The sequence below is a fragment of the Yarrowia lipolytica genome, chromosome 1B (genome assembly GCF_001761485.1).
Source record: "Yarrowia lipolytica chromosome 1B, complete sequence".
NCBI classification, from domain to species: Eukaryota; Fungi; Ascomycota; class Dipodascomycetes; order Dipodascales; genus Yarrowia; species Yarrowia lipolytica.
Window position 1 is genome coordinate 2,727,883 of NC_090771.1, and position 13,342 is coordinate 2,741,224.

At 49.3% G+C, this 13,342-nt stretch overlaps 7 protein-coding genes and 1 non-coding gene across 8 annotated transcripts; 6 read left to right on the forward strand and 2 right to left on the reverse strand.

Annotated features, from left to right (window-relative positions):
* Window positions 1-101: 101 nt before the first annotated feature.
* YALI1_B27280g (uncharacterized protein) lies at window positions 102-1,043 on the forward strand (the record flags this gene model as incomplete). Its single annotated transcript, XM_501156.3, has 2 exons — window positions 102-270; window positions 319-1,043. The coding sequence occupies 2 exons, from the start codon at window positions 102-104 to the stop codon at window positions 1,041-1,043; spliced, it is 894 nt and encodes a 297-aa protein (XP_501156.3).
* Window positions 1,044-1,481: 438 nt separating this feature from the next.
* On the forward strand, window positions 1,482-2,066 carry YALI1_B27293g (uncharacterized protein; the record flags this gene model as incomplete). Its single annotated transcript, XM_501157.3, has 1 exon — window positions 1,482-2,066. One exon carries the CDS (start codon window positions 1,482-1,484, stop codon window positions 2,064-2,066), a length of 585 nt encoding a protein of 194 aa, XP_501157.3.
* A 419-nt stretch (window positions 2,067-2,485) lies between these two features.
* On the reverse strand, window positions 2,486-3,221 carry YALI1_B27307g (uncharacterized protein; the record flags this gene model as incomplete). Its single annotated transcript, XM_002142984.3, has 2 exons — window positions 2,486-2,888; window positions 3,115-3,221. 2 exons carry the CDS (start codon window positions 3,219-3,221, stop codon window positions 2,486-2,488), a joined length of 510 nt encoding a protein of 169 aa, XP_002143020.1.
* Window positions 3,222-4,187: 966 nt separating this feature from the next.
* Window positions 4,188-5,375, forward strand: YALI1_B27320g (uncharacterized protein; the record flags this gene model as incomplete). The annotated part of the gene is made up of 1 exon (XM_501158.3): window positions 4,188-5,375. The coding sequence occupies one exon, from the start codon at window positions 4,188-4,190 to the stop codon at window positions 5,373-5,375; it is 1,188 nt and encodes a 395-aa protein (XP_501158.1).
* A 696-nt stretch (window positions 5,376-6,071) lies between these two features.
* YALI1_B27339r lies at window positions 6,072-6,183 on the forward strand. The gene has a single exon (XR_011031468.1). It is a non-coding gene; the product is annotated as a YALI1_B27339p (small nuclear RNA).
* A 1,961-nt stretch (window positions 6,184-8,144) lies between these two features.
* Window positions 8,145-10,250, forward strand: YALI1_B27360g (uncharacterized protein; the record flags this gene model as incomplete). Its single annotated transcript, XM_501159.3, has 1 exon — window positions 8,145-10,250. One exon carries the CDS (start codon window positions 8,145-8,147, stop codon window positions 10,248-10,250), a length of 2,106 nt encoding a protein of 701 aa, XP_501159.3.
* Window positions 10,251-11,620: 1,370 nt separating this feature from the next.
* Window positions 11,621-12,001, reverse strand: YALI1_B27399g (uncharacterized protein; the record flags this gene model as incomplete). The annotated part of the gene is made up of 1 exon (XM_501160.3): window positions 11,621-12,001. One exon carries the CDS (start codon window positions 11,999-12,001, stop codon window positions 11,621-11,623), a length of 381 nt encoding a protein of 126 aa, XP_501160.1.
* A 504-nt stretch (window positions 12,002-12,505) lies between these two features.
* YALI1_B27404g (uncharacterized protein) lies at window positions 12,506-13,294 on the forward strand (the record flags this gene model as incomplete). The annotated part of the gene is made up of 1 exon (XM_501161.3): window positions 12,506-13,294. The coding sequence occupies one exon, from the start codon at window positions 12,506-12,508 to the stop codon at window positions 13,292-13,294; it is 789 nt and encodes a 262-aa protein (XP_501161.1).
* Window positions 13,295-13,342: the final 48 nt, after the last annotated feature.

The following is a 13,342-nucleotide window of genomic DNA, read 5'->3' on the forward strand; positions in this document are numbered from 1 at the left end:
CATTTACCCTACTCACGTGACGCCCAAGACATGTAGTACAGAGACTTTAATCAGACTGAACCATCAACAGCTCTGCGAACTTGCCTTCTTACGACCCCACAATGGCCCAGTTCCCGCTGTTTCAGAAATTCCAAAAGGCGATACAGCACCCGCCGGCCCTGTCGCTTGGGCTGCCCATTTTTCTGACCGTCATTTTCCTGTTGTCCCAGCGATATGTGTGGATTGAGGACGACCTGGAGCTGCGAAGCACCGCCCTGACCAATTTCGAACGTGAGTACACCGCAACAACACACCACTATTTTCCCCCTCGCTAACTAGTCAACCGAATCTCATTCTACCCCCTGGTCCATGCCACCTGGTTCCATCTGCTGCTCAATCTTGTGGCGCTACAGCCCATTGTGTCGCAGTTTGAGCGAGTCAATGGAACTGTGCGAACCGGAATCGTGCTCAACATTCTCGCTGTTGTCACTGCCATTCCCTGGTGTCTGTTGTCTATCGGCTTCTTCCCCGATGAGGCTGTCCTGGGCTCCTCCGCCTGGATCTTCTCCTTCATGGGATACTGGGCCATCCGGGAGTCCTCCAAGCAGCCTACCACCCAGCTGGCCCCCAACCTCGTGGTGCCCACTTGGCTTCTACCCATCATCTACCTGGTTGTCATTGCCATTGTCATCCCCAGCTCTTCCTTCATTGGCCATCTGCTGGGACTGATTGCTGGCTGGATGATGGCTCTGGGCTACCTGGACGTACTCATTGAGCCTTCGTCCAAGGTGGTGCTCTGGATCGAGAACAAGATCTCCAGAGTCATTGACCTGATCCCCTCGTCCATCGTCACTTTCTACCGAGAAGAGGGCGCTTTGGACACTCGAGCTGCCGCTCGAGCAGACACCAACCGGTCCCTGTCCGTGTCTGGCGGCAACTTCCTGGGCTTCCAGGCCAACTCCAGCCAGGCCGATCTCGAGGCCGGTACCCGGTCTCGAGGCAACAGCAGCGTTGACCCCACCACTTCTTTCCCTGGAACGGGCCAGACTCTTGGTACCCAGTAAAGGACGATACCAAAATGAACGTAGAACATGTAAACATGTAATGAGCCATGACCTTTTAAGTGAGTTACAGGTGTAGGGTGTTTGTGCGACTGGTGTAATACATGTACACAAGAAATATAGTGCCCTGTATCGTAGATTGACTACTGAAGATCCCAGGGTGGATGGATGATGTACATACCAGCTACACTTTGTAGTATCGATATGAAGCTGGGAACGCACAGTGGGACTATCACGATGACAAAAACTTGAAACCATGCAATTAATTATGTGTACTCAATCGTTCGTCTTCACAATCTACCTCTGTATCGTTCTCTCTCTCTATGATCGTTGCCCCCTTCATCTCAGAATCAAAGTTCGGGATATGCATGTCAGAAATTTTTCTGTTATCTCGCAACTACACCTGCACATTCCCCAGAGGACATTATTGGACCAGCTAACATGTTGACAGAAGACCAGATTGACGACGTCATGTTCGACGCCCGAGGAGGCGAGCTCGAAAGCATTGAAAAGTTCTTCTCCGCTCAGGACAAGCCCCTTGAGACCCTCAAAGAGGTCAAGGACCAGTACACAGAATCCACCCCTCTGCACTATGCCGCTGCCAACGGTCACATTGACGTTGTCAAGTATCTGCTTGGTTTGGTTGCAGAGGATGCCGAAGCCCAGGCCGCTCTCATTTCCGCCCAGAACGACTCGGGCAACACAGCTCTGCATTGGGCAGCATTAAACGGAAACCTGGACATTGTCAAGCTGCTGTGTGAGGCCAAGGCCGATCCCTTCGTCAAGAACCAGAGTGGACAAGATGTGCTTTACGCCGCCGAGAACTTTGACAAGGAGGATGTCATTGACTACCTGCTGGAGAACTATGATTATGCACCCAAGGAGGATGAGAACATCAAGATTCGATATGAGGATGAGGCTGACGAGGCTAACGAGACTGACGAGGCTGACGAGGCAAAGGAGGAGACCGCTGAGGATAAGGAGACTGAGGAGGTTACTGACACCCTCAAGACCACTTCTGTTTAAGCACATAAAAGGATATTTAATAGATTGTATGATTGATAGAGTTGTGTGTGTGAATGTGCTTGGTAGTTGATGTGTTGTTGACTCATGGACCTTGTGCCTAACGGCAGTAGAATGAGCACAGTATTGCACATTACTGTAAGGCTGGAGTCGGCGTATCACTTCTTTCATCGTAATCACATACTTGAGCGAGTACAAGTAGCTACTGTACTTGTAGATCATTGAAGTGAGCTCAGGCAGACATGCAAATGCTTCCAAACAATTAACCGCAACTGCACCACTTTCAGTTGACACTGCTGGTTTTCAGCTACTCTTTTATAGTAGTCACCTCTGTTTACAACACCATCAAACTCGTTAATCTATTGTACTCGATAATATCACTCCTTGACGCACTCAACCTCTAGTAACGTCCCATGCACTACCTATAATCCCAAGGCCTTTCGAACAGTTCCTCGGACAATCTTGACAAACTGTTCCTGGTCGTCTCGCCACATTTTGCTGGCGTCAATGTTGGCCCCTGACTCGTCGTTGGGCTCGGCTAGCATGCTCATCACCGACAGCAGAATCTTGTCTACCGACTGGATGGGCGACCACCGTTCCGAAGCGCTCTCATACATGTTGGGATCGTCACCAGGAGCATGCAAAATGGAAATACACACGGTTCCGTCCTTGTAAATGTTGGGGTGGTACATTTCGCAGGTGAACTTCATCACTGGAGGGGACAGGGGGTAATCCTGGGGGAATTTGAGTGTTGCGGGGAACAGGCCACCCTCGTACGGAGTATCATCTGGTCCCTGTATCAGACATTCCCAGAGTAGAAAGTTACTGTGTTAGTGGAGTTGTGGCATGATTGTGGATTGTAACCGGGTATCATAAGCACAAGGAAACAGCATGACATATTACTGGACAAATGTGTAATCAAACTGACTGGATGAAGTCGATGTTTGTTTGGCCCCGAAAATGGACCGTAACAATATTATCGTCTTTCCGGACACCGCATGAAACACACCATGTCAGCCTGAATGTGATTGTGTCTCCCCACTTCACTCACTCTTCGTCAGCAGGACCTGCACTGATTCCCTGGGGAGGATCACTAATGAACTGCTTGTACTCCTTCATGAGCCGCTTCTGGGCCACAGATGGTCGCTTGCCCGACATGGTGTATGGTATTTTTGGTTGTGTGTGCTGGTGAGACGTTGATTGATCTGGGGATGCGTGCTTAATGTTGTCGCGTGTACTTGGCGGCTTAGTCAGCTAGTATCAATGCACCCGAATATTGCCCAATTGAACAATCGATTTCACTTCGGATTAGCCTTATTTGAGTCATGTGACGTCCATAGTGTCCAGTATTCCATTTCCGATTTTTCCCCCCTGTTCTCATTTGATTTCCGGCGCACACCCAAAGCATGCTCGTAGTCATAGATCATGATAACCCTATTGCCCCTGTTCAGCCTTAGAGGAAGCGATTACTTGTGAATACTGGTACAAGCGCGATACTTGTGCTTACATGCTGGTGTTTGTCTATGGTTGACCGCTTCAATAATTTTGAGGCTTCCTTTCTATGCATGTGGCTACCCCGCTCCATAAATCTGTGCTCATCGTAATATTACAATCCTGCCATAACTGTGCCACTCGCTTAATGCCAGTGCCAACCCCTTGCTACAATACGTTGAGTTGAGGATAAGTACTTGAAAGGTGGGTTTCACACGTGACTTTTTCCTTCTTTTGCTCCTTGCAAGAACACCCACCTTTTTGCTGCATAACTCTGTTGGCTGTGATCAATGGGCAAAAAAAAAAGCATGCCTTTGATTGGTACAATTGAGTGGGGGATCGTTGTAATTTGACGTGGCCCGGCAGTTTGGGACACACATAAGCCATAGTACGCACCACAATGCCGCATTTAACCGGTCAAAAAGGGCCATATAATTACGTTGGGGCGACGAGGGGCGTTCGTGGCCCATATGCCGATTAGTGAGTTTCGCTCAAAGTTCGCATATATAGGGCTAGGGTAGGCCGTGTGGAAAAATTTTTATTAGGTATTTCAGTTTTGGGTCTTCAACTCTTGAACACATATACATTTGTGCAACAAGGTATATTTGATAAAAAACACCAATTGAAAACAAAATGGCCGACGGACTCACCGACATCGATTCTTCCCAGATCACCACCAACTACGACGAGGTTGTTACCTCTTTCGACGACCTTGGACTCAAGGACGAGCTGCTCCGAGGTATCTACGGTTACGGTTTTGAGAACCCTTCCTCCATTCAGCAGCGAGCCATCCTGCCCGTCATCAAGGGTAACGATGTCCTTGCCCAGGCCCAGTCTGGTACTGGTAAGACTGCCACCTTCTCTATCTCTGCTCTGCAGAACATTGACGAGAAGATTAAGAAGCCCCAGGCTCTGATCATTGCCCCCACTCGAGAGCTGGCCCACCAGATCCAGAAGGTTGTCCTTGCCTTTGGCGAGTACATGAAGATTGAGTGCCACGCCTGCATTGGTGGTACCTCCGTCGCCGAGGACATCCGAGTCATCCAGGAGGGTGTCCACGTCATTGTCGGAACCCCCGGTCGAATCCACGATATGATTGAGCGACGAATCCTCAAGACCGACCTCATCAAGATGTTCATCCTTGATGAGGCCGATGAGATGCTTTCTCGAGAGTTCAAGGACCCCATCTACGATATCTTCACCACCCTCCCCGAGACCACCCAGACCGTTCTGCTGTCTGCCACCATGCCCGCTGAGGTCCTCGACATCACCGGCAAGTTCATGCGAGACCCCGTCCGAATTCTTGTCAAGAAGGATGAGCTGACCCTTGAAGGTATCAAGCAGTTCTACATTGATGTTGAGCAGGAGTCCTACAAGTTTGAGGTTCTGTGCGATCTCTACGAGACCATCAACGTTTCTCAGGCCGTCATTTTCTGCAACACCCGACGAAAGGTCGACTACCTGACCCAGGCTCTGACCGAGGCTGACTTCACCGTCTCCTCCATGCACGGTGAGACCGAGCAGTCTCAGCGAGATGTCATTATGAAGGCTTTCCGAACCGGTTCTTCTCGAATCCTCATCACTACCGATCTGCTTGCCCGAGGTATCGATGTCCAGCAGGTTTCTCTGGTCATCAACTTCGACCTGCCCTCCAACCGAGAGAACTACATCCATCGAATTGGTCGAGGTGGACGATTCGGCCGAAAGGGTGTTGCCATCAACTTCGTCACCTCCGAGGACCACGGTATGCTCAAGGAGCTCGAGCGATTCTACTCCACTGAGATCGTTGAGATGCCCACCAACATTGCCGATCTTATTTAAACCGAGCTACCTTTTTAACCATTGTAGTGAGGCAACTGAGCGCCCCAGTGAGGTTGTTAAAGTAAAAGTAATTCAAAATTGAGAATGTTATTAGATGAATAAGTAGAGTACTATGTACGAATGTTCAGCATTGTGTTGGTAGTTGCTGTGTGTGTGGGTTATGTAGTCTTGTCTTGTGCCACGCTATGTTATTGGGCAGATTCGGGTGGCGATAATTACAATAAGGTGTATTTGAACGATAGTTAGAGATTATGGTGCTATGATACCGAGCTGTGATACGCTGAGTGGAACGCGTGGAGGGTGCAGTTACGGGTAATCGTGTACTTGAAATGTACCCCTGAAATTGACACTTGGGCACGAAGATTTCCCCCGTATTCCATGTGCATTAGCCGCCCCACACCAGCATCCATATATGCTGCCCTTATATGTCATGTAAACAAATACACATGTTGGGGGAAGAGAGACGGGTTCTAGACAACCCATCGTGTCAAGGAAGGACGAAGAATGTCTGTCATTCGAACGAAGATGATTGCACCAGTAAACCCATGAAAAAAATATTTGCCACCCACTGCATATATTCAATGTGTTCATATCACGGTATTTGCAGATGACAATAACACACGTGGTCCGGGTAAGTTACCCTACCCATACCATGATCCCAATACTTAAGCGCAGGCTCACCCATTTTTGAAAGACATACTTACCTTAGGCAAATTCCTGGCGATCAAGTTGGCCAGGATTTCGGACTAGAGGTTGGCATTGCACAGCGCCGACGTTCTCGACTGCTGCCTACGGGCGGGGCCTATAATTTTTGTTTTTTTTCACATGCCATTGCTGGCTGTGGAGCTGAGCCTATATCCATCTGCTGATGGCGTTTCTGCTTGTTTTTACTTCTGGTAAGGCGTGCGGAAAAGCTCTTGGGAGATGAAGTGGGATGATGATGTGTGGTGACGTCGTTGTTGTCGTGTAATTACAGCAGTGACGCGTGGTGGGGGCGATGCAAAAACGCTTATTCAGTTAATTCATGGGACAATACTGTAATCCATATTAAATAGAAGAATACGACTCGGAACTGCCCCGTCACAATAAAACTGAACTGTCATTGTATAGCTGCGCAACCAACTCTAAGACAATCGTATGTGTTGTTGCAGTGGAGTGTAGCGTTCTGGTTCCCAGCCAACACTCCCGATTTTAAGGCTCCGTTGTCGAGCCTTATTTGGTGTCGCTTTTTGGTGGATTCCAACCGACAGGTGCATTTCGACAGCAACCAAGAGAAGCTCAGATAAATTTCTTGAGTCTGTTCAGGAGAGTGTAAAAGCCTCTGCCACTGACCGGGCACATCAAATACGACGAAGTAAATACAAAACGGTCGGTCAAAAGAAGGGTGTTCCCGTGAACCGGAACGTACTTTTGATAGCAGTTTCATGCTTCAGCCCGTTAAACTCGGGGGGCCTGCTGATCAGTGTTTGGAATGGTGCTGTCTGAAAAGACACAAGTACGAGTACGAGTATGTTACGAGTACACATATGTCGACAAATGGAATGTGCTTTACAGGCTCCATAAGCGAGTAATTTCCTCTTGAGAAGAAACCGGTTCCTCCGGAATTGAGGCTTGATTGTCTGGTACAGCTATAGACAGTCAGTCCTGCCTGCAAAAAAAAAAAAAAAAAAAAAAAAAAAAAAACAACAGACGCCGACCCATGCAGCTTTTCTCGGGAGCAAGCGACTGCAGGGTTCAAAAACGGCAAGGTGGTGTGTACACTATGCCGGCCAACACAAGGGACTCGGAACACTTACTTGTCTTCGGATTTTCACCTCCATGGGTCGTGAGACTTTGGAGAGATACTGCAGGGTGGGGAGGGTGTTTAAAACGGAGCTAAGCCGGATATCTGGCTCCAAAGTAGGGCCGTGCTAATCTACCAGGTAACTAGTGTGTGCCATTAGCTTACTCACCATCAGCCGTACAACCGGAGCTTGTCGGCTTGGAGTATTGTCGAAAAAAAAGTGACAGTGAAGGCTTAAAATAGGTGGGACGCATGAAATTAAACAGACCCTGCACGGTCTAAGCCACTAGAAGGGGTAGCCCGCGACATCACGTCAAGTGTGGAGAGAAGCTCGGCCGGCGACAGCTGGACGGGACGGGAGCAGTGAGGGGAACCTATAGATTTGGGTCTTCATCTCTGATTTTAATCTGGCATAACGTGGGCCCTATAGTGTTATTGTGCTGTGGGCTATAGGATGGTTGGCATGCACGATTTTGGCTCCTTATGGTTAGTCTAGTGCACACTCACATTCGGTTGCTCAATGCATGGAAAGCTTGTGCAGCACAAGCGAGCACTGGTCAAAACTGTGGGTTGGGCCATCTCTCGAAGAGTAGAAGCGAGTGGCAGTCAGAATTGGGTGCACCGAAACCACAGATCCGGTAATTATTTTGGCACATCCGCCATTGAGCCTCAGCACCGCACGCACAAGGCACACACCTCCGTGGCTCTAGAGCCACCTACAGCAATCTCCCTCGCCTGACGCTACACCACAAGTGCTCATACGCGACACAAACTGGTTTCGAAATCTGAGCTCACCTGAAACTGTGCTCCCCCCCCACTTGCACTCCAGCCAAAGTCAGCCAACTCTGTTGTCTCTTCTGCACACGCCAAAGGCAGAGCACCAAAGACAGTTGCACCAAGCTCCCGCACAACACTCTAAATTCACTTCCTCCTCAATCTACAACCAAAGGCTCGCAGACCTAGCCTCCTAAACCACAAGCGGCACAATGTACGCCGAGGACTACCCGTATCCCAGGTCGCCGAAGGAAACGACAGACTCGTCTGCCGAGCCGGCCTCAGACTTAGCGTCTGTGTCAGCAGCCCCTCCAGCAGATGGCAACCCTGAAGAAACGACGGCTCCGACGACTGCCACCTCGGAAGAAGACGACAAGAAGAAAAACAAGCGGCGAAAACACAAAAAGAGCAGAAACGGCTGCTTCAACTGCAAAAAGCTCCGTATCAAGTGCGACGAAAGTCACCCAGTGTGCAAGAACTGCCACCAGCGCCACAAAGAGTGTGTGTGGCCCACGGTGGCCAAGGCCAAGGACAGAGAGGGAAAGGCCTCCGAGCTGTCACCCACAGAGCTGGCAGCTTCCGCCCTCATGCATTCCACCTCCAAACAGACCATTCGACCCACATCTATGGCTCGAATGTTTGACGTGGACTTTGCTGACCTCGAACTGTTACGGTTCTACGTGGAACACACCTCTCCTCAGCTGACCAAGAGCTGTGGGGACGCAGACTACTCTTGGGTGCGGTCCATCCCGTCCATGACCATCGTCAACTCTGCATTGTACAAGTGTGTTCTCACTGTAGCATCCATCCACAAGGCTCACATGTACCTACCCGAAAAGTACACCTACGATCACGAGTACGCGCGCGAACGAAAACGACTGCGAAAACACCTGGAAAAACGACGAGATAGAGAAAACCCGGGCGTGCCGATAAAACTGCCACCACCAGACATGACCCGGGTCACAGGATACCTCAAGCCCAACTCGCAACTGCTGGAGAAGATAGTCAAAGCCTTTACAGAAGCCCTGGCGGGACATAGACAGTCACTAGTGACCCTCAACGCCTCCAACCAGGAATCCATTCTGTCCACCTCCGTAGTCATCTTTATGATTGCCCTCGCGCTTGGAGAACTGATTCCCCTCATCAACTTTGAAGGAGGAGCCGACGTGATTGGAGTAGGAAGAGGCGTGATTGAGCTGGTGTTCCAGCTGTCGGCCAAGGATAGAATGGTGCTATTCCCTCTACCTCCTCCCATGCCCAACAGATCATACCTTCCCAACGAACCTGTGCTTTGGCAGCTTATCTCTACAATCCCCGACATGGGCCACCGACAAATGTGTTCTATGGAGCTACAACAGCTGATAGAGCTCTACAATCTGGACGTCAAACACCGGGGCCAATCACATCTTCCCGGTTGGGCTACTTACATCTCTGGAGGCTTCCTGCAAGCTACTCGAGCAGGAGACCCGTACTGTTTGGTTATTCTGGGCCACTACTGCGCATTTGCGCACATGTCTCATTCATTTTTCTGGCTTCGAGATCGTCTCAGTGGCGACTTGGAAGCTATCGTTGATGTGCTTCCTGAGGAGTTCCATCACTATCTGGAATGGCCTCGTTCCATTTGTGGTAGATTCGACATGAACTACCAGGATCTTATTTCTGGCAGACTCCAAAAGCTGACCCTGGACGACAAGGATGAGAAGATCGAGCCTGCTCACTCCGAACTGGGACCCGGGCCTTCCCAAGAAGGACACCAACAACACTATGACGGCCCCATGCTTGATCTGTTGCAACAGCAACAACAACAGCAGCCCCAACAGCCCATCCCTCAAGTGTCTCAACAACAGCAACTCGACCAACTGGACCAACAGCAGCTTACACAAGACCAGATGCTACAGTCCCCACCAGAGCGACGGCAGTCCAACCACAGTCAACTGGGACTCTCCGACAACCAGGATCCACATATCCAACAACATATTCTTCACCAACAACAGCAGCAACAGCAACAGCAGCAACAGCAGCAGCATCAACAGCAGCAGCATCAACAGCAGCAGCATCAACAGCAGCAGCAGCATCAGCATCAGCATCAGCAGCAACAACCACAACAACACCATCAACATCAACAACCACAACAACCGCAGCATTCTGGAGATCTACATCACTCTGATCTGCCTCCACCTCCGGAGCAGCAGATTCCGGATATGGGAGATATGTATCAGTACAGCAACCCGGGTCCGTCAGGCCATGTGGATCATCATTCGCTAAAGATGGATCACAATTCATCAACCCACGGATCGATGCTTTCGTATGGGCCTTAGTGGATTGCGACGATGCGGTTCAATGCATTTGTTTCTAGGATGGACAGGCTCACTTCTTTGTCTTCCGTCTTGGAACAACAAATAACAGAGGCTTTTATTTAATCTCGGTTGTCAATGCCAAGCTCATTTTCGGGCTAGTCCTTATTTATTTGTATAATATGAAAACGAGATGTTCTCTTCCTATATTTCGAATTATGGATATTGTATCTGTTCCTGGTGTCTCATGTCGTAGGTACAAGTGTCGTAGCTTGTCACGGTCATTTGGGTTCCAAGGATGGAATAATTCAGCTAAGGCACTAGCGGGGGACTAATGCGGGCCTACAATAGCGCTCTGCTAAACTTCAGACCGTAGCCTGCATAGTCTTGTTTGCCGTCAAGCGGGGGTATATACTGAATTTATTGGCTGCTGGTTCCTCCATGTGGGATTATTTATTTAGCCTTGTCAACAGGAACGATATAAGATACGTTATGAGACTGCAAAATCGAGTCTTGAAAGCCAAAGAAACAGCCAAAAAACACCCAAAAGTACCCTGGTGATCCCACTACGACGGACGGCGCTCCCGCTGGACTATCTCCCTTTCTCCGAGTGGTATAGGGGACATGACACCGTGTTGGAGTTTTAGTGCCATTCTGAGTTGCTGTAGATTGCATCATCACAACCCAGCGCTGCGCTGGCTGCCGCCAGGGTCACCTTGAAACTTTGGCTATGCTACGGTTGGGCACGGGCCGTGTCCGTGTGGTCTCCTGTTCTGATCGCGATTTTCGTTTCGGTAAAAGGCGCGGATTATCATATAGCGAGACACGAGCTGGCCTGCAGATCCGACATGTCCGACCCAAGGCATGTTGGATGACATGTACTGCTGCTAGTGTATTTCTGAGGCTGTTATAGTGTGTATTTGATAATATCAATGGGATCGGAGCACAAGGGAACAAGGGGAGGCCTATGATATCTCCACACCCCAGATATCGTAGTTGCGTTTGTCTGCGGGGCCTGCATCACGTATTACGATGGAGTTTTTCTCCTTCCCGTATTGAAAGATGGTTCGTGTGCGCACATACCCAGGGCTGTAGAAGAGCGTTTAAAGGACGTATACAAGTGTCTTATTCGTTAATAAAAGGGCCGATTACAACCCTCAATAACGGTTGGATAGGTACGCTACTCACTTAATGACCGCAAGTGGCAAAAGGGAAAGGGGTACATAAACACCGCAGTCCATGCAAGATTGCGCAGCGTTATATACTTATAGAGAGAGAGGGTGGTTCTATTCATAAGCGAATACGATGTCTGCCTACTACACAATAATTGTCATACGAGAATGGGTGCTGGTGCTGTAGAAATGTCACGTTAACTTACTTATAAAGATACCCACTTACCCAGAGTAAGGAGGAGGGCGGTTGGTGTTGTCCTTCTTGTTGTCCAGAGAAGTGTAGTACTCCCCGGAAGGAGGAGCTTGGTGCTGGGGCTGCTGCTGGTGGCTGCTGGAAGGACCGGCTCGTTCGAGATCAGAAGAGCCGTAGAAGGTCTGCTCGGAGCCGTTGACAGGAGCGTAGCCGCCATGCCGACATCCATGCTCGTCACCGGGATATTTCGAGATGATGTAAAAGGCATGAATCAGGCCGGGCAGGAAACCGAGGCAGCACAAAGCCACATTGATGAAGAAATCTGCGGAACAGACACCTCGTCGAATGGCAACTGGAATTGGGGGGAAGAAAACCGCCACAATGACAAGAAGAAGGTCGGTGCAGCTCATGGTGATGTGTGTGGATGTGTGCGATGGGGGTTTAGAGGCGGACCTGGGCTGTTACTCAGGGGTTGTAACTTGTGCTTGTATATCTGTGTCGTTTAGAAGACGTCACAGGTGTATATAGTTGAGTGGGTTTGCGGTTTAAGCAAGGCGTTGGTATGGTGATATATAGGGCTTGCTTGACGATGGTGGCGAACTAAACTCCATAATTAGGGTTCGGGTATTCCCACAGCGGGTGATGTCATGATACAGCCCAAGGCTTCATCTGGAATATTGTATGGTATATGTCAATGTTTTAGGAAGTCTATATTTTTGTGTGTAGAGACCATGTAGTAGCGAAATGTGAAAAAAATTCTCCAAAGTCGCCAAAATCGAACGCTCAATCTACAGAAAACACACTACAATGTAGTTGTATCTCGCCACTGACACAACCATGCGGCTCAAAGCCCATCAGAGTTAGGCTCACGAATCTTTTGATGAGAGCCTCACGATAACAACAGAACACACCAGATGAAGCGAAACCTGGAGGAGTACACGGCAGGACCGTTGAACGAAGATACAGGCCAGCGATCGGCATTTCCGCTGGACGAGCAAGTGGCCGACCTGGACCTTGAAGGGCCCCCTATGGATGTCGCTCAGTATCTAGCCCAGGTGAAACGAGAAGCAAACCAGAGTCCAGCATTTACGACAGTCAAAGGACAGAGACGTGCCACAACACCCTCAACATACTCGAAGAAATACACGGAGATGTCTCTTGTTATGCCACTATCTGTTATCAACGAGTGGAGAGTGGAGATCAGAAAGTCATTCATGGAGTTACGGAAAACTGTGCAATCGCATGGAGATGAACGACCTGAACTACCAGCTGATTCAGAGCTACCGACAACATTTTCAAAATGGAAAACGTTCATTTCGGGCTCTTCTTCTCCCGAACCAACACTACAATTCATTGCATCGTTGCCCCACCAGCAATTGTTCATGCTCTTGGAGTACTGTCATAAATGGCTGGGACCTAAAATCAGCCGTGGTCTCAGTATATGGCTCATGGGTCTGTTGTCGTGTCTGCCCGACATTCTAGACGCGTCAGAGCAGGCGTCAGTACGGAGTCTGGGTAAACGAGCTCTGGAGATTCTACAGAACCCCAAATATGATCGACTGACAGACGTTACGGAATTTGCATTGAAATCAGTCGTCATCATTTGTGCCGACGTCTACCACCAGCATGATCTCGTCGAAACTGTTGCAATTATGGAACGAGAACGTCCTGTTCAAGTGAATGAGATTGTTCTTGACTACTAAGCATTACACGTCGGAGATACAACTATTACTTGTACTTGTACAACACAT